At 35.2% G+C, this 24,188-nt stretch overlaps 1 protein-coding gene across 13 annotated transcripts in view; it reads left to right on the forward strand.

Annotated features, from left to right (window-relative positions):
* Vps13b (vacuolar protein sorting 13 homolog B) overlaps window positions 1–24,188 on the forward strand; it is a 756,023-nt gene that overhangs the window by 315,969 nt on the left and 415,866 nt on the right. For 11 of the 13 annotated variants that reach the window (XR_006856245.2, XM_046464889.2, XM_046464891.2 and 8 more), the window contains exons 20-21: window positions 7,890–7,999; window positions 20,477–20,624. The exons of 1 other annotated variant lie outside the window; for it this stretch is intronic. Coding sequence is in view for 10 of the 12 variants with exons in the window: in XM_046464889.2 (XP_046320845.1) it covers window positions 7,890–7,999; window positions 20,477–20,624 (258 nt within the window). In the remaining 2 variants the exon portion in view is untranslated. The remainder of the gene's footprint in view (window positions 1–7,889; window positions 8,000–20,476; window positions 20,625–24,188) is intronic. One more of the 13 variants, XR_009228666.1, reaches the window with a different exon arrangement.

Genomic DNA, 24,188 nt, shown 5'->3' on the forward strand with positions numbered 1-24,188 from the left:
GTATAAAAGGTTATGTAGATAATTTGTTACATAATTTGGAAAATTAAGAGTAGTTGCATCACTTACAGAAGGAAGGGGATTACAGTGAGATCCAGTTTTGATAAGCAAGTTTAGTTTTTATCCCCCTTCAAAAGGTTTTATTGGACAGGTTATGTATACCTTACTCTGAAGGATATTGGTCTTGATTTCTGGAAGGTGTTTATTACTGTATCATTGTCTGTATCACAATGGGAAATTATTGTCTTTTGAGGAAAATCAGTACTCTCAATTCTTTTATTCTCTGTTCTGCTATATCAAGGCAGTAATGCTTATGCTTACAGGCTTTGTGGAGACAATGTTGGGTTGAATTGCTAGGTACAGGAAACTTGAACAAGTTACCATCTCTCACTAATTCTCAGTTTTCACATTTATAAAATGAAATTGTTAATACCTACCTTATAATAATCATGGCTATTACATGGTATCACCAGGAAAGAATTTCAGAATTATTTTCCAGAGTCTTATTAGAAGGTCCAGTAGACAGTTAGCTATGTTATTGAGGAATTGGTAGGCATTTAGTTTCTCAGAGTACCTACAATAAAAATGTGTATATTTCTTTTTGTAGGATTTGACAATTTATTTTTAATGAATATTAAATATTCATTATAAATATTTTATGCTTTTGTGTTCTTTGTTGCAACTACTCAGCTGTTATAGCTGGACAGCAGCCATAAACAAGAAGTAAATAAATGAATGTTGCTACATTCCAATAAAACTTTATTTATAGACGTTCACTTGAATTTCATGTGATTTTAACTAGTCTTACAGTTATTCTTTTGCTTTGTTTCTATTTAAAATATAAAAGTCATTCTTCATTTGCAATCAGATGGCATACCGATTATGCACAGTACAGTCTGTTGATTCCTTTCTTAAAGTAAAAGATGTGGAAGCAAGATAGCAAACAAGGTATCAGAACATCAGGGGCATCATCTCACATATATGAGTTATAGTAGAATTGTACTTCTGATTCCACTATAAACACTCTGATTTTGATTAAGAAAACTTTTAGAGAAAAATATCATCCATAATTGTCATCTTGGCTCCACAGGTTATTAGATTAGTCCTTCTCACCAATGGGTGACTGATGTATAAAATTATTCATATATATCTTGGGGGAGACTAGTACTTCTCCTTCTGTCAACTCATAGAGACATAAATAAATGTATGTAGAGAGGTATGCTATTTGATATGGTTCCCTTTGGATGAATGGATGGATTGATGGATAGTTTTCATTTCCTCGATATGCTTAGCAGAGCATTGCCTTCCTTCCCTGACATTAAGTCACAGAAATTAGTATGTATATTGGATAAATATAGAAGTCAGCATCCTCAAGGACCTCCTACATTAAGTCCTTCTTGATTAAAGTATACCCTTCTATATTTCCTCTCTTTCTTTTTTTTTTCTTTTATGGTGCTGCATTATAGTTGTATGTATTGGTGGGATATGGCATTATATATTTGTACATTCAACAATAGAACAATACAGTTTGGCCAGTATCCTTCCCCAGTTCTTCCACTCCCTTACCACCTCTTTTGTCTATTCTCCTAATCTCCCTTTGCTTTTCATGTGATCATACCCACCCACCATGTTTTCCTGGAAAATATTCTGTTTTTTTGTTTTTTTTTTTTTTTTGCTTCTTTTTAGTTATATGTGACAGTAGAATCCATTTTAACATAATTCAACAAACATGGAATATGTCTTTTTCTTATTTAGACCCCAGTACCTTTCCTTCCCTTTTCCTCTTCCCATTTCTTGCTCCCTTCCCTTTACTGATCTTTCTGCCATTTACCCATAGTTACTTATTTTTTTAAAAATTAATTTCTTATGGATATCACTATGATAAGATTCACTGTGGTATATTTATATGTGTACATAGGAAAATTAATGTCAGATTCATTCATTCACTCTTTCCTTTTCCCATTTCCCCTTCTTCCCTTCATTTTCCTTTGTCTACTCCACTGAACTTCTAAAATACCCACTTTGTGTAAGTTAGCTTCCACATATCAGAGAAAACATTTGACTTTTGGTTTTGGGGTATTGGCTTATTTTCAGTCAGCATGATAGCCTCCAGATCCATCCATTTACTGGCAGATGTCATAAAGTCATTCTTCTTTGTGCCTGTGTAACACTCTAGTATGTGTGAGTGTGACATTTTCTTTATCCATTCATCTGTTGAAGGCTACCTAGTTTGGCCCCATAGTTTAGCTGTTGTGAATTATGCTGCTATAAACATTGATGTGGCTATGTCACTGTAGTATGCTTATTTTAACTCCTTTGGATACATACTGAGGAGTGGGATAACTGCGTCACATGGTAGATTCCTTCCTATTACCTCTCATTTTAATACTACTCAGTCTTCATTTCCTGAATGTGCTTAGTGGAACATTGCCTCCCTTCCCTACCACTGCGTCTTTTTATGTCTTTCTCTTAGAAGGAAGATTGATTACTTTAGATAAATAATTCAGCAAATTTTGATGCTGTTACATGACCCCTTTAGTTATAGGAAAGGTCAAGCCAGAAGTTTATTCTTGGGTCTTCATATAATTTCATCACATTAACAAATATTTCAGGGAAGTAGATTTAGAAGCAGTTATCCCTCAATATGTATTACGTGAAACTTTATAACCAGAGTAGTCACAAAACAATAATAATATAGTAAAAATATTAGTACAATTAGATCTCCGCTAACATTATAAACAACATCATTGTCAGTGTAAACTTTAGTGCTGGGGTTTATAATTTGTTTAAAATATACATCATTGGAGGACAATAAATGTGATCAGTTTCATCAAAATTAAAAATATTAACCAGTGTGTAACCTTTTTCATCATTCTCCACCCCACCTTTTTAAAAACAGAGTAAAATGTCTTTCTTGTGCAAAAATAATGCACTTCTGTGAGATTTTCATTCAGTCTTTTCCTTAAAATCATCACGTATTGCAAAAGATTTCTCTTTAATTGTGAGAAAGCTGATAACTTCAATATGAGCTGAGAAAAACTGTGTCTGATTCAACACAACAGGACCTTTGGGTGATAGACTGATCTCATTGCTCTATATACCCATCACAATCAAGCAAAGTTGCTTTAAAGCAATATGAATAATAGTTGGGTGTAGTGGTACACACTGGTAATCTCAGCAACTTGAGACTGAGGTAGTGTGATAGTAATTTTGAAGCCAGACTGGGCAATTTAGTGAGGCCCTGTTTTAAAAAGGACTAGTGGTGCAGCTCATTGGTTAAAGCTCCCCTTCATTCAATTCTTAGTTACCTCCAGCCCTGTGAAAAAAATACAAATTACAGTATAGCAGAGTGTTTAAATTTAGGCTTTGAACTTAAAATAAGTAGATATTGAATTATACATTAAACTAGAAAAAATATCAATTTTTTTGAAAAAAAAAGTTCATTATAGCAAACATCTAATACTTGCTGTGTAGCATTAAAGTAGGAAGATAATGTTAATAGAGATAAAACTAAAAGAAGACATGAGAGCTATAAAATGGCTTCCAGTAAAAATTGAGAGAAAAGGTGGCTGGTGTTGTGGCACATACCTGAGATAATAGCTACTTGCTAGGATTTCAGGTTCCAGGCCAGCTTGTTCAACATAATGGTATTCTGTCTCAAAAATAGCAAATCTGTGGGGGTGGCTGGGGGAGTGGCAAAGCATACATAAGGATATGCACCAGAGCTATAGATTTATAATATGTATTTTAGTAAGATCCCCCAGGTGAGTCCTTGTGTACGTTTAAGTTTGAAAAGTACCATCCTAAACTACCATTTCTGATTTTATTTTCTCTTTAGATCATCCACTATTCTTACCTTCCCTACCTACTTTAAACCCACTTCATGGATGATGACTTTGTTTCCTGTAACTCTGAAAAGACTGAGAAAGACACCTTCACACAACCAGTTACTTCCTTTTCAGTATCTGTTGCTATACTTTGCCTTCCTGTTACTATAGAAGAACTAACCATGTTTCTCTCTAAAGCTTGTTTACTCTATTCCATCTCTTCCAGGATATTACCCCAGTCATCAGTACTTATACTTTTAGGGCATCCAAACTTCCTTCTTTGCTGGATCATGTAAATATTCTGTATTTTCTCTCTTATCTCAAAAAAGAAACAAAAACTTTCCTTGGAACTCACTTTCTTCTCACCAGCTACCACATTTCTTTACCCTCTTTGCATATTGCCTTCTCAAAATATTATCTATACTCTCTGTCTCCATTTCTTCTTCTGTTTCTAAACTCATCTGTACCAGTTTTTGCTCCCCCTATCCCACTGAAACTCCTTTGTCCAAGTTATCAGGTACTAAATAATTCAATTGGCAGTTCTCAATCCTTATTTTATCCAACTGGCAGCCATTTTGACAAAGTTGATCACTGTCTTCTTTGAAACAATTGCTTCCACATGCTGCTTCTCTTGAATTTCCTTCTACTTCCCCAAATGCTTGTCTGGAATATCCTAGAAACCTGAAAGCCCCAAAATCAAGCTGATGGAAGCATTGGTGTCTATTGAGGACTGCTGTCTGCTTCCAAGTTGGCATCTTGTTGGTGCATCTTCTGTAGAGGAAAAAATGATGAATCCTCACATGCCAGAAGAGAATGCTTCCTTCGACCTTCAGCTCTTTTATAAGGAGCTATTGCATTTGTATGGATGGAGCTATTGCATTGTATGGATGGAGTTACTCCTTTTCAGAAGTCTCTACTTCGTAATACCACTACAGTAGGGATTAAGAGCTTTGGAGAGGATATATGCAAACTGCAACATTGCATATATCTGTGGAAGCAACTGCACAAGTCATGATAGAAGACATCAGCCTATTGTTTTCATTTTTGTAATTCCTCCTAATTTCCTTTATGACTAAGATTATTTTGAATTCTACAAGTCACTTGAGAATTTATATTACATGATCCTTTCTTTTTTTGAATGAAGATACAATTATTGCTAAGTGCTAGTTTAGAAATCTGTAGCTACAATATGAAATAGAAATGTGATGCAACCCCATGTGTACTTGTTAAAAAGTAATTTTATATATTTATTGTATGCAACATGTTATTTTGAAATGTGTACATTGTTTATTGCTTTTTATTGACATATATTACTTTTTTATTTATGTCTTTAGTTGTTTATTTTATTGACTTATTTATATGCAGTGCTGAGAATTGAATCCAGTGTCTCACACATGCTAGGCAAGTGTTCTACCACTGAACCACAACCCAAGCCCCATACCTTTTTTTATATATACCACAAATTGATTATCTACTCCTCTGTTGATGACTGGTTAGTTTCCAGATCTTGGCTGTTATAACTAACAACAAACATTTATGTGTCTTATATAGGTAGTTGTTTTGTTGTTATACATGTCATTTTCTTGTTATCCATGGGTTATTCAAAATGTTCCCACCTTTTGTCTTTAACAAACAGTACTAGTGAATATGAACATGTGTATGAATATATTTGAGTACTGGTTTCAGTTCTTTTTGATATATATCTAGGAGTGGAATTTCTGGGCTGTTTGTTAATTCAATATTTAACTTTTCGAGGCATCACCAAAGTGTTTTTCACAGTAGCTGAACCATTTCTATTCCCATCAGCAGAGTGTGTGCATTCCTGTTTTTCCACATCCTCACCAACACTTAACTTCTTACATTCTTTGTGGTTGTTTTTTTTTTTTTTAAGCTATCTTAATGGGTATGAAATTCTAACTCATGGTTTTGATTTGCATTTCTGTAAGGATTAATAATAATGAGTAGTTTTTATATGGCTCTTGTCCATTTGTTTTTCTGTTGCTCTTTCCTCCCTTTGTTAAATACTTGAGGGAGATCCTTTGAAAATTTCTTCAGTTCTCTGAACATCTTGGTTCTCTTTCATGAGAACTTGAACTACCCTGGTTTCCTAAAACTCTACTGTCTTCTCAGCATGGAGATATCTCTAGGCTTTGGATAGGTTCTTCTCTTGTACCATGTCCTAGAAATTCTCCCAAAGTTACAGTAAGATGTGACAGTTTTGGGGCTCACTTATTTTGTTTTTCATATATTAGGGTCTCACAGTCTTTTTGGGCCCCATTTTCAGAATTTATCATAACTTATGTGATATAAAACATTATTTCCCAATATTTTGGTTGTTTGATATGGGAGAGTTAATATGGTCCTGTTATTCTATCTTGACCTGCTACAGAGCCTTTTATCTTTAAAAATGGAGAAAATTAAGGCCCAGAGTGTGCCAAATTCAGATAACCCTGTTGAGATTCTGGTGAATCATTTTATCTTTTCATGTACCATTACCACCTTAGAGTTTATACTTTTATGCTTTGACACTCTATTGGCTTGAAGTAGACAGAGTCTGGGTAGGTGAGTATAGGAGATAATCAGTTGGTTTTCTTTGTGAGGAGTTGTGGACATTGATTATTATTCATTTGGGAGCAGAGACTTTCTAAAGAAAGTTGAATCTATACTATGACTAGTGTCAAAAACTAAAAACATTTCAACAAAGAAAATCATACATTTCAAAGGAAATGGACTGAGTAATACTTTATTTTAGTGTGCTGCATTTCCTCCTATTTGCAATAGAAATATTTGTTCTTTCTAGGAATGTTAGAAGACTTTGTGAGAGACATTTTTTTAGAAAAAAATTAATGTGCTTTTGATTAGGAAAGATTTAAAAACCCTTCATGAAGGAATCTTAACAACAATAAATGTTCAGAAAGGAATAATTTACATAAGAGCATGTTCTTGTTTTTAATGAATGTACAGTGACATAATTAGAAGTGGATACCATGTCCCCAATTTACTCTTAAATGGCATCTCAAAAGAGATACCCATCATGTTTATCATGGAACTATTTATAATAGCTGAGTTGGGGAGTCAGCCTAAATGCCCATAAACTCATAGAATGTGGTATATATACACAATGGAATAGCACTTAGTCATAGAGAAGGACTAAATTATATCATTTGGAGGAAAATGGATGCAAATGAAGATGATTATGTTAACCAAAATAAGCTACTTTCAGACAAGTATCACATGTTTCCCCTTATAAAATCGGGGGGGGGGGGAGATGGAATGAAAGTAGAAAAAGGCCTATTGAAGAAGCAGTGAGGGTCAGAGAGATCAGTAGAAAGATGTGGATTTGATCAAAGCATATTATGTGCATTATGGAAATGCCATAAAAAGAACCATTAATTTGCACAATTAATAAGCACTTATAATTAAAATGTAAATAGCCTACATATCTATTAGCAATTATTTCCACTTTTCCCACTTGCCAGGCCTTGTGACCACTAAGTCTCTTTTTGTCTCTGTGCTTTAACCTGTTCTGCCATTTTATGTAGGTACAATAATACATTACGTATTGTTTGGTGACTGGTTTATTTTATTTAGCATAAAGTTTGCAGGGTTCATCCATTTTATAGCATGGGGCAGTCAGTAGTTCATTTTTTTTTGGAATGTGTATTATTCCAGTTTATGGATCTGCCATATTTTTGCAGTCTTCAATTTATGAATATCTGTATTGTTTTTGCTATTATAAATTATGTTTATGAAAATTTAAGTACAATGTTTTTGGTACACATTTGCTTTCCATTCTCTTTGGTTTGTACCTAAGAAAGCATTTACTGGGTCATATTGTAAGTTTTTTTTTTTTTTTTTTTTTAATTTTGAGGGAATGCCATACTATCTTTCCAAAGTGATTGCTCAGTTTTACTTTACTAACAGTGCTGTGTAAGGGTTTGAATTACTGTGTCCTTACCAACAGTAATTAGTATCATTTTCTTGCAGCCATCTGACTTCTAAATTGATTCAAGCTTATTTCTTTTCATGAGGAATTATGAGAATTTTAAAATATTGTTTGTTTAGGTGCTGTACTTCTTTGTAGTATACAAGGAATTGCTGTGAATATTGACCCAATCTTATATACATGGCTCATCTATCAACCTCAGAAGCGAACAAGTAGACATATGCCACAGGTGAGTGATCTCTTTGTCTTTATCCCTTAATGAGCAAATTGTTTCTGCAATTATTTAGTATAGTTATATAGTTATATATGTCTTTTCATTAGTTCTCCTTTTATGGATGTGCCAGAATTTTTTTTTTTTGCCTTGCTCTACTTCTTTCAAACAATTCTGTTTCTTAATTTTATTCATAACAATTTCAGCTCTACAAAGAATTTCTTTGAATATTGAAGTAGCTTTCTGTACAATTGCTTATAAAACAGACAGATTAATAAGAAAAATTTAGACAGCCTGTTTCATGGCCCAGATTTCCCTTATAGTATCTAGCTGTTTGTTCATACAGAACATTGCTCAGTAAATATTAGGTTCTTTTAACGTGTTACCATTTCCTCTTCCTCTTTAGATTTTTTTTAACAAATATTCATTGAATGCTTAATATTGGAAATAGGATTGTTTGTACAAAACATTTCAGATATACTTTTGTTTAAAAGGATACAAATTACACAGCAAGAAATAGGTAATTTTAATTTCAAGAATACTTAAAATTTTTGTATCAGGATACTTAAATGTAATTCTGGTAATTGATTTTATTATTCTTGTTTTAAAGTTGAAGACACTGATGTTTTATTGAGCTTTATTTACCTACAGTCACTTGGTCATTAAATGACAGAACTGACAATTTTTGAGGCCATATTTATACTGTACTGCACTTTATATTGACATTGTTTTAATTTTTATCATTGTGTTTGAAGTAGTTTTGTATCCCCCCTCACCTACCCTCCCTGTGATAATTAGTACTCATTGGTAGAAGAAAAATACATGATTTCATAATTATGTAATAATTAAAACATTTACTGAAACATACAATCCAAGGAGTATCTCTATTTTCCTTCCTTCCCTCCTTCCCTCCTTCCCTTTCTTTCTGCTAGGAATTAAACTCAGGCCCTTGCTCAATCTAATCACATGCTATCTTGCTGACCTACATCACTGGTCCTCAAGGAGCATCTTTTAAGAGTATTTTTTCTTCACAATATCCCAATTCATTTGAAATTTCTGCCATCCTTTTAAATGTATCATTCTTTCTTAAAGTATTTACAGAATAGTAGACTTTGTAGTAGGCACTGAATCTACAGAAATAGAAGTTATTGTTGAGAGTATTTCTTCTCCAGGAGTATCTATGGCATTTGAGAATATTAAGGAATATAGAAAAATCATATTTACTATTTGCTATGTAGATACATGTCCAAGATTATAAAAAAAAAAAGGAGAAATGATTTTCCACAAACTGAGAATATGTGAATAGGAGGAATTAAAAAATAAGGTTAGCATCATAGGAATAAACCATAGAGAGAAGGTTATTTCAGACTGAAGTATTAGAGCAAGGACAAAGAAAATGCAAATCACGGCATGGAGGAGTTAGTTTTATTTCTGAATTGAAATAAACTGTTCTTGTGGAGACTGATAGAAAGGAGAGCCAGTTGCTAAAGAATTTTATTTATTTATTTATTTTTTAATTTTTTTATTGTTGGTTGTTCAAAACATTACATAGTTCCTGATATATCATATTTCACACTTTGATTCAAGTGGGTTATGAACTCCCATTTTTACCCCGTATACAAATTGCAGAATCACATCAGTTACACATCCATTGATTTACATATTGCCATACTAGTGTCTGTTGTATTCTGCTGCCTTTCCTATCCTCTACTATCCCCCCTCCCCTCCCCTCCCCTCCCCTCCCCTCCCCTCTTCTCTCTCTACCCCCTCTACTGTCATTCATTTCTCCCCCTTGTATTATTTTCCCCTTTCCCCTCACTTCCTCTTGTATGTAATTTTGTATAACCCTGAGGGTCTCCTTCCATTTCCATGCAATTTCCCTTCTCTCTCCCTTTCCCTCCCACCTCTCATCCCAGTTTAATGTTAATTTTCTTCTCATGCTCTTCGTCATTACTCTGTTCTTATTTACTCTCCTTATATCAAAGAAGACATTTGGCATTTGTTTTTTAGGGATTGGCTAGCTTCACTTAGCATAATCTGCTCTAATGCCATCCATTTCCCTGCAAATTCTATGATTTTGTCATTTTTTAATGCAGAGTAATACTCCACTGTGTATAAATGCCACATTTTTTTTATCCATTCGTCTATTGAAGGGCATCTAGGTTGGTTCCACAGTCATGCTATTGTGAATTGTGCTGCTATGAACATCGATGTAGCAGTGTCCCTGTAGCATGCTCTTTTTAGGTCTTTAGGGAATAGACCGAGAAGGGGAATAGCTTGGTCAAATGGTGAAATCCATTCTCAGCTTTCCAAGAAATCTCCATACTGCTTTCCCAATTGGCTGCACCAATTTGCAGTCCCACCAGCAATGTACAAGTGTACCCTTTTCCCCACATCCTCGCCAGTACTTGTTGTTGTTTGATTTCATAATGGCTGCCAATCTTACTGGAGTGAGATGGTATCTTAGGGTGGTTTTGATTTGCATTTCTCTGACTGCTAGAGATGATGAGCATTTTTTCATGTACTTGTTGATTGACTGTATGTCCTCCTCTGAGAAGTGTCTGTTCAGGTCCTTGGCCCATTTGTTGATTGGGTTATTTGTTATCTTATTGTCTAATTTTTTGAGTTCTTCGTATACTCTGGATATTAGGGCTCTCTCTGAAGTGTGAGGAGTAAATATTTGTTCCCAGGATGTAGGCTCCCTATTTACCTCTCTTATTGTTTCCTTTGCTGAGAAAAAACTTTTTAGTTTGAGTAAGTCCCATTTGTTGATTCTAGTTATTAACTCTTGTGCTATGGGTGTCCTATTGAGGAATTTGGAGCCCGACCCCACAGTATGTAGATCGTAGCCAACTTTTTCTTCTATCAGACGCAGAGTCTCTGATTTGATATCAAGTTCCTTGATCCATTTTGAGTTAACTTTTGTGCATGGCGAGAGAAAGGGATTCAGTTTCATTTTGTCGCATATGGATTTCCAGTTTTCCCAGCACCATTTGTTGAAGATGCTATCCTTCCTCCATTGCATGCTTTTAGCCCCTTTATCAAATATAAGATAGTTGTAGTTTTGTGGATTGGTTTCTGTGTCCTCTATTCTGTACCATTGGTCCACCCGCCTGTTTTGGTACCAGTACCATGCTGTTTTTGTTACTATTGCTCTGCAGTATAGTTTGAAGTCTGGTATCGCTATACCGCCTGATTCACACTTCCTGCTTAGCATTGTTTTTGCTATTCTGGGTCTTTTATTTTTCCATATGAATTTCATGATTGCTTTCTCTATTTCTACAAGAAATGCCGCTGGGATTTTGATTGGCATTGCATTAAACCTATAGAGAACTTTTGGTAATATCGCCATTTTGATGATGTTAGTTCTGCCTATCCATGAACAGGGTATATTTTTCCATCTTCTAAGATCTTCTTCTATTTCTCTCTTTAGGGTTCTGTAGTTTTCATTGTATAAGTCTTTCACCTCTTTTGTTAGGTTGATTCCCAAGTATTTTATTTTTTTTTTTTTTTGAGGATATTGTGAATGGAGTGGTTGTCCTCATTTCCATTTCAGAGGATTTGTCGCTGATATACAGGAATGCCTTTGATTTATGCGTGTTGATTTTATATCCTGCCACTTTGCTGAATTCATTTATTAGCTCTAATAGTTTCTTTGTAGACCCTTTTGGGTCTGCTAGGTATAGAATCATGTCTCCTGAAAATAGTGATAATTTAAGTTCTTCTTTTCCTATTTTTATGCCTTTAATTTCTTTCGTCTGTCTAATTGCTCTGGCCAGTGTTTCGAGAACTATGTTGAACAGAAGTGGTGAGAGAGGGCATCCCTGTCTTGTTCCAGATTTTAGAGGGAATGCCTTCAGTTTTTCTCCATTCAGAATGATGCTAGCGTGAGGCTTAGCATAGATTGCTTTTACAATATTGAGGTATGTTCCTGTTATCCCTAGTTTTTCTAGAGTTTTGAACATAAAGGGATGCTGTACTTTGTCGAATGCTTTTTCCATATCTATCGAGATGATCATATGTTTCTTATTTTTAAGTCTATTGATGTGGTGAATAACATTTATTGATTTCCGTATATTGAACCAGCCTTGCATCCCAGGGATGAATCCTACTTGATCATGGTGCACAATGTTTTTGATATGTTCTTGTATCCGATTCGCCAGAATTTTATTGAGGATTTTTGCATCTAGGGTCATTAGAGATATTGGTCTGTAGTTTTCTTTCTTTGAAGTGTCTTTGTCTGGTTTAGGAATCAGGGTGATGTTGGCCTCGTAGAATGAATTTGGAAGTTCTCCCTCTTTTTCTATTTCCTGAAGTAGCTTGAAAAGTATTGGTATTAGTTCCTCTTTAAAGGTTTTGAAAACTCTGCTGTATACCCATCCGGTCCTGGGGTTTTCTTAGTTGGTAGTCTTTTGATAGTTTCTTCTATTTCCTCAATTGATATTGGTCTGTTTAGGTTGTCTATATCCTCCTGACTCAATCTGGGCAGATCAAATGACTTAAGAAATTTATCTATGCCTTCACTATCTTCTAATTTATTGGAGTATAAGGATTCAAAATAATTTTTGATTATCTTCTGTATTTCTGAAGTGTCTGTTGTGATATTGCCTTTTTCATCCCGTATGCTAGTAATTTGAGTTCTCTCTCTTCTTCTCTTCATTAGCATGGCTAAGGGTCTGTCAATTTCATTTATTTTTTCAAAGAACCAACTTTTAGTTTTGTCAATTTTTTCAATTGTTTCTTTTGTTTCGATTTCATTAATTTCAGCTCTGATTTTAATTATTTCTTGCCTTCTACTTCTTTGGCTGTTGTTTTGCTCTTCTTTTTCTAGGATTTTGAGATGAAGTATGAGATCGTTTATTTGTTGGTTTTTTCTTTTTTTAAGGAATGAACTCCAAGCAATGAATTTTCCTCTTAGAACTGCTTTCAGTGTGTCCCATAGATTCCCATATGTTGTGTCTGTGTTTTCATTTATCTCTAAGAATTTTTTAATTTCCTCCTTGATGTCTTCTATAACCGATTGATCATTCAGTAACCTATTGTTCATTCTCCAAGTGATGCATGATTTTTCCTTCCTTCTTTTATCGTTGATTTTCAGTTTCATTCCATTATGATCAGATAAGATGCTTGGTATTATCTCTACTCCTTTATATTGTCTAAGAGTTGCCCTGTGACATAATATATGATCTATTTTTGAGAAGGATCCATGTGCTGCTGAGAAAAAAGTGTACCTGCTTGATGTTGGGTGGTATATTCTATATATGTCTATTAAGTCTAGGTTATTAATTGTGTTATTGAGTTCTATAGGTTCCTTATTCAACTTTTGTTTGGAAGATCTGTCCAGTGGCGAGAGAGGTGTGTTGAAGTCTCCCATGATTATTGTATGGTGGTCTATTAGACTCTTGAACTTGAGAAGAGTTTGTTTGATGAACATAGCTGCACCATTGTTTGGGGCATATTTATTTATGATTGTTATGTCTTGTTGGTGTATGGTTCCGGTGAGCAGTATGTAGTGTCCCTCTTTATCCCTCTTGATTAACTTTGGCTTGAAATCTATTTTATTTGATATGAGTGTGGACACTCCTGCATGTTTCCGAAGTCCATATGAGTGATATGATTTTTCCCAACCTTATCACCTTCAGCCTATGTATGTCTTTTCCTATCAAATGCATCTCCTGTAGGCAGCATATTGTTGGGTCTTGTTTTGTGATCCATTCTACTAGCCTGTGTCTCTTAATTGGTGAGTTTAATCCATTAACATTTAGGGTTATTATTGAGATATGGGTTGTTCTTCCAGCCATATTTGTTTATTTATGTTACTAAACATGGTTTGTTTTCCTCTTTGATTATTTTCCCCCCTTTCCTGTACTACCTCCCACTGTTGGTTTTCATTGTTATTTTCCATTTCCTCTTCCTGTAATGTTTTGCCGAGGATGTTTTGAAGAGATGGTTTTCTAGCTGCAAATTCTTTTAACTTTTGTTTATCGTGGAAGGTTTTAATTTCATCTTCCATCCTGGAGCTTAATTTCGCTGGATACACAATTCTTGGTTGGAACCCATTTTCTTTCAGTGTTTGAAATATGTTATTCCAGGATCTTCTAGCTTTCAGAGTCTGTGTTGAAAGATCAGCTGTTATCCTGATTGGCTTACCCCAATTACATTTATGTAATCTGCTTCCTTTCTCTTGTAGCTTTTAAAATTCTCTCCTTATTCTGTATGTTGGGCATCTTCATTATAATGTGTCTAGGTGTGGATCTCTTATGATTTTGCACATTTGGTATCCTGTAGGCTTCTAGGATTTGGGATTCTGTCTCATTCTTCAAGTCTGGGATGTTTTCTTGTATTATTTCATTGAATAGATTGCTCATTCCTTTGGTTTGGACCTCTATACCTTCCTGTATCCCAATGAATCTTAAGTTTGGTCTCTTTATGTTATCCCATATTTCTTGGATGTTCTGCTTATGATTTCTTAACAGTCTTGATGAGCTGTCTATGTTCTTTTCAAGTTGAAATACTTTGTCTTCATTGTCTGATGTTCTATCTTCTAAGTGTTCTACTCTGCTGGTAGTATTCTCAATTGAGTTTTTAATTTGGTTCATTGTTTCCTGCATTTCTAGGATTTCTGTTTGTTTGTTTTTAATAACCTCTATCTCCCTGTATAGTTGATCTTTGCTTCCTGGATTTGTTTGTGTAATTCATTGTCGAAGTGATCTTTCATTGTCTGATTTTGCTGTCTAATGTCTTCCTTGAGACTCCAGATCATCTGAAGCATGTATATCCTGAATTATTTATCTGACATTCCATCTGCTGCAGCTGTTACCTCTTCTAAAGTTGCGTTGACCTGCATTGCTTGTGGTCCTTTCTTTCCTTGTCTTTTCATACTGCTTGCGTTTCTTTCTGCTTGGTGAAACTGTTGTGTTTTTGAAAAATTTTCCCCCCTATATATTTATATTGCTCTTGTATAGTTGAAAAGTCTCTCTTGCAGGGTCGGGCGGCGGTCTGCCTACCTTTCAGGCGCGGACGGCGGCTCTGCTCTGCCCCTCCTCCAATTGGTGTGACGTGTCTAGCATGCCCACGGAACCCTGGGCCTGTTCTGCCTGTCGGGCGCAGGTCTGCCTACCTTGCAGGTGCGGGCGGCGGCTCTGCTCTGCCCTTACTCCAATTGGGGTGACGTGTCTACCACGCCTGCGGGTCGTTGGGCTTATTCCGGGCGCGGGAGGCGGCTCTGCTCTGCCCCTACTCCAAATGGGGTTACGTGGCTACCGTGCCGGCGGGCCGCTGGGCCTGTCTCAGGCGTGGGCGAAAGCTCTGCTCTGCCCCTACTTCAATTGGGGTGACTTGTGTACCACGCCGGCAGGCCACCGGGCCTGATCCGCTCGTCGGTTGCAGGTCTGCCTACCTTGCAGGTGCAGGCGGCGGCTCTGCTCTGCCCCTCCTCCAATTGGTGTGACGTGTCTTCCACGCCCGCGGACCCCTGGGCCTGTTCTGCCGGTCGGTCGCAGGTCTGCCTACCTTGCAGGTGTAGGCGGCAGCTCTGCTCTGCACCTCCTCCAATTGGTGTGACTTGTCTACCACACCCACGGTCCGCTGGGTCTGTTCTGGGCGCGGGCGAAGGCTCTGCTCTGCTCCTACTCCAATTGGGGTGACGTGCCTACCACCCCAGCCGGCCGCTGGGCCTGTTCCACCGGTCTTTCGCAGGTCTGCCTACCTTGCGGGCACAGGCGGCGGCTCTGCTCTGCCCCTACTCCAATTGGGGTGACGTGTCTGCCACGCTGGCAGGCCGCTGGGCCTGATCCGTGGGTCTGTCGCAGGTCTGCCTACCTTGCAGGCGCAGGCAGCGGCTCTAGTCTGCCCCTCCTCCAATTGGTGTGACTTGTCTACCACACCCGCGGACCACTGGGCCTGTTTCGGGTGCGGGCGAAGGCTCTGCTCTGCTCCTACTCCAATTGGGGTGACGTGCCTACCACTCCGGCCGGCCGCTGGGCCTGTTTCACGGGTCGGTCGCAGGTCTGCCTACCTTGCGGGCACGGGCGGCGGCTCTGCTCTGCCCCTACTCCAAATGGGGTGACGTGTCTGTCGCGCCAGCAGGCCACTGGGCCTGTTCTGCTGGTCGGTCGCAGGTCTGCCTACCTTTCGGGCGCGGGTGGCGGCTCTGCTCTGCCCCTACTCCAATTGGGGTGACGTGTGTACCACGCTGGCAGGCCGCTGGGCGTGATCCACCGGTCTCAGAATTTTATTTATAATGCTATTTTATTGAGACTTTATCCTAAAATATAAAAAGATATATTGAAAGCTGATATAAACATTTTGATTTTAGAAAGTTTACTCTTACAGAATATAGACAATGGATACTAGAGTAGTGAGACAAGTGGCAGGAACCATTGGAGAATAGTTTTCATTGTAAATCCTTGGTAATTTTTTTTTTCTGTTCTTTTTTTGGTAGTTGTTGTTGGTGGTGATTGTTTTTTAAGTGATACAGTTATTTCTAGCATACCATAGATATCCTCTAAAATGAATTTGAATGTTCTGGCAGCTTATTTAAGTAAATTAGACATTCATTTAATTGACAATTAAGCATATTCAAGGGCTTTTGTTTTTATTATTTTTTTTTTACTTTTAAAATTTAAATTTAAATTCTGTGTTCAAAATAATATCTTTGTTTAAAGAAAGCTAGTACATATCCATTATCCTTCTCACTCAGGGTTGCAAATAATATTGGAATAAAGATCTTCATATCTAAAACTTTGCATTCTTCTTTATTAAAAAGTATATTTTGGGGTTATGGCTCATTGGTAGAGTGCTCGCCTCACATGTGCAAGGCCCTGGGTTCGATCCTCAGCACCACATATAAATAAATGAAATAAAGTTAAAAAAAAAGTATATTTTTAGGTCCTGGGGTTGTGGCTCAGTGGTAAAGTGCTTGCCTAACATGTGTGAGGCACCAGGTTCGATCCTCAGCACCACATAAAAAATAAACAATAAAGGTATTGTGTCTATCTACATCCAAAAATATTTTTTAAGTATATTTTTAGAAGTGTAATTAGTAGTTGTATGCACATAATTTGGCATTTTAAAGCTTACTTTAAGTTGGTTATAGTGCCAGATTGCTTTCAACATTACTCTTTTAGCATAGTTCAGCAATAACCAAAAAGTTATTTCTAAAAATACTATTATAATTTTAATTTTTTATCATGTACAGTTGGGACAATAGTGTATTAAACAAGTTCCCTTCACCCATCTCTCTAATTTTTCAGCTGTTGACCATTCTTCTTTACTTTTAAATTCTCTTGGGTAAAAAGATTGCCAATATGCAATATTGGTAGAAATGTACAGAATGATTAGTTCAGTTGTGAGTGAAAATAAATACATTTGGGCAATATCTAATACCAGTGAAAATGGGCATACCGTATAACCTTCAAATTGTACCTCTTTATGTAGGTATGCTCTTAGACATTCAGGTAAAGCTTTAGGAACCATCTACAAGACATCATTGCATACTCATAGTGTAAAGCTGGAAATACCCTAAATGCCTGTGAAGAAGTAGGGATAAAGCATGTCCTGTTCATATGACTTATTTACTAACATCTAATATTTCTTGATATAATGTCTCAAAATTATGCTTAATGCAAAAGGAATTTCTCAAGGATATATGCTGTTTGAGAGCACTTGTATATATTTTCCAAATGAGCCTTAATAAATATGTGTGTGAGTGTATAGTTAAAAATAAATGTTAAAAACTAATTTGAAGGACTTGTACAAATAACATGATAATGATTGAATATTGGAGGAAGGGGTAATATGATAAAATGTTAATAGTCATTGTTAATGCAGTAAAATAGGAATGTGGATATTATCTGATTCTTTATAAGCCTCTTTTGATAATAATAAATTATAGGGGGCTGCGGTTGTGGCTTAGCAGTAGAGTGTTTGTCCAGCATGTGCAGGGCCCTGGGTTCGATCCTCAGCACCACATAAAAATAAATAAATAAAATAAAGGTATTATGTCCAGCTACAACCAAAAAATAAATATTTTTTTAAAAAATAAATTACAAAAAAGGGAAGTCTGAAAAGCTTTAGGTAGTACATTGATGGAGAAAGGATAGGACAGATCTGGGGCCAGTATGCAACAGAAATTTTGAGGAATCTGCTGTATCATTCCAAGTGAAGCAATAGAAAGTAACTAAATATAAATATTGCTTCTTTTGATATTTTTGACTGGTGTAACCATATTTCCTGAACAGTAGAAGGAAACACTTGTCTAACTTCTTTTCCTGTATCATGTTGTGAATAATACATAGTTCCTATATTAGCAGTCATTCAGTGGATATTATTGAGGCTTTGTTGGGTACCATTATAGGTATTTTATATATAGCCATTTACAAGACCTACAAGAGCATTACTCTCAAGAGTTTTTGATTTTCACGTAAGTAAAAAAACACTCAAAATTTCAGTCATCCAAAGACATTTTGGTATTGTTGTTGGGTATACCATGGCTTTCATTAATCTTTCAGCTGCAGTGCTTGAGTTCCATGTCACACTACATAATACATAAATTTTCAGATTTAATCCTGAACTTGATTATAATTTCCTATAGTGCTTGGTTATACTCTAGGAATGTAAATGATGGACAGAATTTAAGGGATTATGAAGTCACTATTTGAACATAAAGTAATTTTCTAGTAAACATGCCCGCCCCCCTATTTTATAGATGAGGACTTGTAAATGATTGAAATTTGTGATGTGCCGAATATACCTCACGTAGGTCTTAAAAAGCTGTTTCCTATTTATATTTGTTTTAAGTATTGTTTGACTAAAGTCTCAGCTGCAATTTAAAACATTAAGTATATTATTAAATAAAACACAATATTGAATATGTTATTATATTTAAACATATAAATAATCATTTCATTTTCCTATTTTCAAATTTCTTATCATTTTGCCAGTCCATTTAGCAACTTATAAGATAATTTGCCATTCCCCCTCATTTCTCTATTTATGTACCTGTAAACTTTATTCTTTGTGATGTTGAGAATAACACTAGACTCACTGCATCATGACCATGCCTGTCAGATGCAGCTGTATTTCAAGCTCTGATATAGCCATCCTACAGTTATCATCTGTTGTTTCCCAAGTTGCAATTTTTTTTCTGTTATGGCTAAAACCTAACATTTGATGATTATTTTCCACCCAGTTCCACACTGATCTTTGATCCTACAGAAAACTGAAAAATGCCCCCGCTTTTTGCCAAAAATCTGACAAAATTATTTGGGGAGTCATCAGCAATAACACCAGACTTTATTTCAATAACCAAAGATGAAACAGCTGCTTTATTGTCCAGCTCAGCACTCATGCATTCAACATAAAATCATAATGTTTTCCAGCTTTGTGCAACTGTAGATATTTTTCTTTGCTTTCTAAATATGCTATGGTTATCCTTTGTCAGATTATTTATATATATATATATATATATATATATATATACACACACACACACACACACACACACATAGATATATTGTCAGATAATATATATGTATACATATATATATATATAGATATATTTCTTAGTGTGTCTTAAAAATAGGACTGTTCATATTAACATAAATAATTATTTTATAAATTTTACAATAACATTCCATTTGTTTGGAGTTGTAATTTCCCAAGGAAATTTGATTTTACCATTTTTTGATTTTGATTTTACCATTCCATATTAGCGTCATATTTCTTATTACTGCTTATTTTAACTGAGTACTTGCAATCTCTTATGGTTTTCACATAGAATTAATAACCATGATTTGAAAATATTAAATGAAAAATTCTAGAAATAAAAATGCTTAAGTTTAAATATCTTATGTGTTGTAATTATTTTATTTTTATTATTATCTATTATTCATAGTTTAAAATTAAACTTTATTATAAGTTTATGTATAGGAAAAAATATACAGTTGTTCCTCAAATATACATGAGGGATTGACTTCAGGATTACCCCCCATACCAAAATCTTCCCTTATATAAAATGACGTAATATTTGCATATAACCTTCATACATTCTTTTCTATACTTTATATCATTGCTGTATTATTTATAGTACCTAAAAAATGTAAATGATTGTAAATATGTTTTGTTTAGGAATATGATATTTAAAAAAAGGTGTGTTACATGATCAGTAGAGATAGTTTTTTTCTGTAAATATTTTTGACCCATGTTTGGTTGACCATATATACGTAGAACCCATGGATATGGAGAGCCAAGGTTTGGGACTATGGTCTGTGTCATACATTCACTGGGAATCTTGGAACATATTCCCTGAGGATGGGGGCGCCTGCTATACAAGAAACAAAGAAAGAGATGAAGGAAACAAGGGGAAAATGATTTAAAATATTTTATTAAGTTGTCAACCCTATATTGTGAAGGATTGTCCTCAAGGATGCAGTGTTTAGCCTTCCCTTCTTAAGAAAGGCAATAATACCCCCATCCCCTTTTTGGCTCTTTCAGCAACCCGTGGTAGCTGTTCCTCTTGTTATGCCAATTAGCAGAAGGAAGGAGGATGAACTGTCTGTTGGAAGTGCACCCATGGCAAAACAGCAGTCATATCAGGCCTCTGAATATGCCAGCAGCCCTATAAAAACAAAAACAATAACAGGTATGTGTCAAGAACTTTAAAGGGTCTTTGGTTTTACTGTGCTTCTAAACTTAACAAGTTAGCCCACCTGGATTTTATGGATGCTGGCTGAAGTAATGACACTCTAGGGATGAAGAGAATGGACTTTGTTATGTACATTAGCAAAAATCCGAATAGTAGCATTTTTTTCTCTTAGTGTTCTAAACCCCGTTCCTACAGGGTGACGTGAATAAGGGCCAGGTTATACCTATATATGGTGGTTTATGTTACTGGAGAGGAATCTTAAATTTAAGGAGCTGAACATTTTATAATGATAGAAAGCATGCATGCCCTTTCCTCTGATGGGAGGTTTTATGTCTACTTTTCAAGACTCTAAGCACAATTGCCCTTTTTTTCAGAAAGGCAGATGGCATCTCTGTTTGCTGAGACTGTTCACTATTCAGATATCTTGAAAACACAGTTGGGAAGAAAAGCCAGTGTCTGTTTTTACAAAATAAGCAGAAACACAAGCCACCCACAGAGCATTGTCTCTTAAGAGTATTGTTCTATATTTAAGTGATTTTTGTGGGGAGAGTACCAGGGATTGAACTCAGGGGCACTTAGGCACTGAGCCACATCCCCAGCCGTATTTCATATTTTATTTAGAGACAGCTCTCATTGAGTTGCTTAGTGCCTAGATATTGCTGAGACTGGGTTTGAACTCATGATCCTCTTTTTCTCAGCCTCCCGAACCACTGGGATTACAGGCAAGCACCACCGTGCCAGACTAAGTGAATTCTTGAAAGCCACTATACGGTGTACACAATATTCTTTTCTATTTTTTCTCTCAAATTAATAGATCATTTATGCAAATGTAAAGTACAAGTATTTTTCCATAAAATGGTTCATTGATGTTTGTATAATAAGGAATGTACTTTATGATTGCATTGTCAGTGTTCTTTCTCTTTAATTTCTGGTTTTTATGATGATGGGCCACCTTTCTTCAGTTAATTTTATATTTTTCTTTAAATGTTTAGCTTTTTTTTTTATATTATTCAGATATTCCCAACCACATTGATAAAGATTTAAATTGCAAAAAATCAGTACCAGTCGTTGAGTGTTTGTGATGGGCAAGGCTCTGTGTTAAGTGAGATTGAGTGCATAAACAAGATATGAGCCCTTTCTTAAGGAACTTAAATTGATTGTGTACATGAGGAAAGTCACGCCAACATAATGTTTAAGAGGAGGAGTTAGACTTCTACCTGTCAATATCCATCATCTCTTTATTGTGTTGATATTTTATTTACAATTGATTAAAATGTGTATACTCAGTATTGAATCATTGAAAGAAAAGCGGAATGTTCTCTCTAGTAAGTGGATGCTGATCCATAATGTGAGGACATGGGAAAAATGGAGGAACTTTGGGGCAAAGGGGAGGGGAGGGAGAGTTGGGGAGGGGGTGTGGGGATGGGATAGATGGTGGAATGAGATAGACATTATTACCCTAGATACAAGTATGACTGCATATATGGAGGGACACTACATCATGTACAACCATAGAAATGTAAAGTTGTGCTGCAATTATGTACAATGAGTCAAAATGCATTCTGCTGTCATATATACCTAATTTAAAAAAGAAAGAGTACAGATGATAAAAAATAATTAGAAAGTAGTTAGTTTTGATGTATTATCTTTGCTCTAATATAATTTATTCACTTAAAAATGTACACAATTAAAGAAAATAACTTTATGTATACATATCAACCATTTATTTTTATCTTGTCTTACCATTTAGTCCTGTTCTTTAAATCACATTTGATAATTGACTTAAAATAATTGCTAAGGATGATTAATGATTATAGAAAATGTTTGTAAATGAAAATACAAAATATAGAATTATATAAAACTCATAAATTTTGAGATGCACCTGCATATGCATGGAAAAATTTTATATTTAAATTCATATCAGTCATATTAATTAACAAATGGTATCAGTTGTCTAAGAATTACTTTCTTTACTATATGTCTTCATGTTTTTATAAGAATTTAATAGTGATTTTTTTTCAGTGAGGAAAAGAATAAAAGCAAAAAATCTAATTTCCTATTGTTAATCATTACTTTCTCTCTATGAAAGCATAAACAATGTCTGTAATAGAGATGAAAATATTAAAAAGCAGGATACTCCTTAAGTGACAATTTAAAAATTAAAAAAAAAATTGAATCTCAGTTGTAAAGAAGTGGAAAACTACTCCTCCCGCCAAGAGAAACTAGCCAATAGAAATAGAGAAATGACATATATAGTAGAATTAGCAGGTTCATTAAATACTTATATGTAAAACAGGTATGATAACCATGTTGAAGGATTCAACATGGACATATTGAGGAAGAAATGGAAGGCATCAAAAGGACCCAGACCCAACTCTAGATATGAGAGAGACAATATCCACAATTTAAAAAATAATGCAGTAAAGCTAGAAGTACTTTAGACATCGCGGAAGTAGAAATCAGCAAACCTGAAAACAAAGTGATAGAAACATGCCAAAATAAAGCATCAGAATAATAATGGGGGCGAAAATGTACAGAGCCATAGTGATCTTTGAGATAGGTCAATTCATTTATTCATGGTTAAAAAGTTGTTTAATGAGAATTTTTAAAAAAATAATAGTGCCATAATGTAGTAGGCTTTCTATGGTTATTCTTTATTAATGACATAGTCAGCCCTGAGAATCAGATCTATGCCAGTTTACTTGTCTACTGTTTCCTCTGTAATACCTTCACAGTGCCTTTTTTTTTTTTAAATCAAGGGTATATTCTAAATTTGCATTCCATTCCCATAGCATTAGGATAGTGAAGAATTTTCATCAGAGTTCACAAGATGGATACTCCTGAGAAACACCTTACCAGTATCACGAGCATTGGTATCACATTAATGGTGCACAGTTAAGTTCCTAGATGATCCTCAAAAATGAAACACTTACAGCTGATATTTTTTCCCTTGATATGTCCTTAAATATATTCCAGAGTCATTGATACTTCTATCAAAGTAAAACAAATATATGTTTCAAAGTTTTTTCAGGCTCATAGAAAAATCTCTCTTAAGATTATCTAGTTTTGGAAGATAATGAAAAATCTGTTAACAGGTAATTTGTTTACATTATGGATAGTGAAGCATTTCTTACTCTTCTTTCTCCTCTTACAAAATCTTTTGGGAGTGAGCTTTGATTATTTGGTAGAATCTTTTGACTGTATTTTTTAACCTTATTTTAAAATATAGTGTTTTAAGTCTAAGGAATAGTTTCATAACATGGCTGTATAATTTAGGATTGATTTAAATTTGTCTGAATAATTCTGAAAACTCTAAATATCAGTGGTTTAAACAAGATTGAATTTTATTTCTCTCACATGAAAGTTTGAATAGACACCTCAAAACTATTATGGTACTCTAAAATCATGACTCCAGGTAGTCTTTTATTTCACTGTGGGTGGCCTCCATTGTCAGGCTTGCCTTATGATCTATGATGACTTTTTTATTTATTAATAAAGTGAATTTCAGTTGAGCAGAAACAAGAAAAGATGCCTACTTCTTATTTCTTTAAAAACTCCCTG

The sequence above is a fragment of the Marmota monax genome, unplaced genomic scaffold, assembly GCF_021218885.2.
Source record: "Marmota monax isolate L192 unplaced genomic scaffold, Marmota_monax_Labrador192_F-V1.1 WCK01_AAM20220418_F8-fsc00003, whole genome shotgun sequence".
NCBI classification, from domain to species: domain Eukaryota; kingdom Metazoa; phylum Chordata; class Mammalia; order Rodentia; family Sciuridae; genus Marmota; species Marmota monax.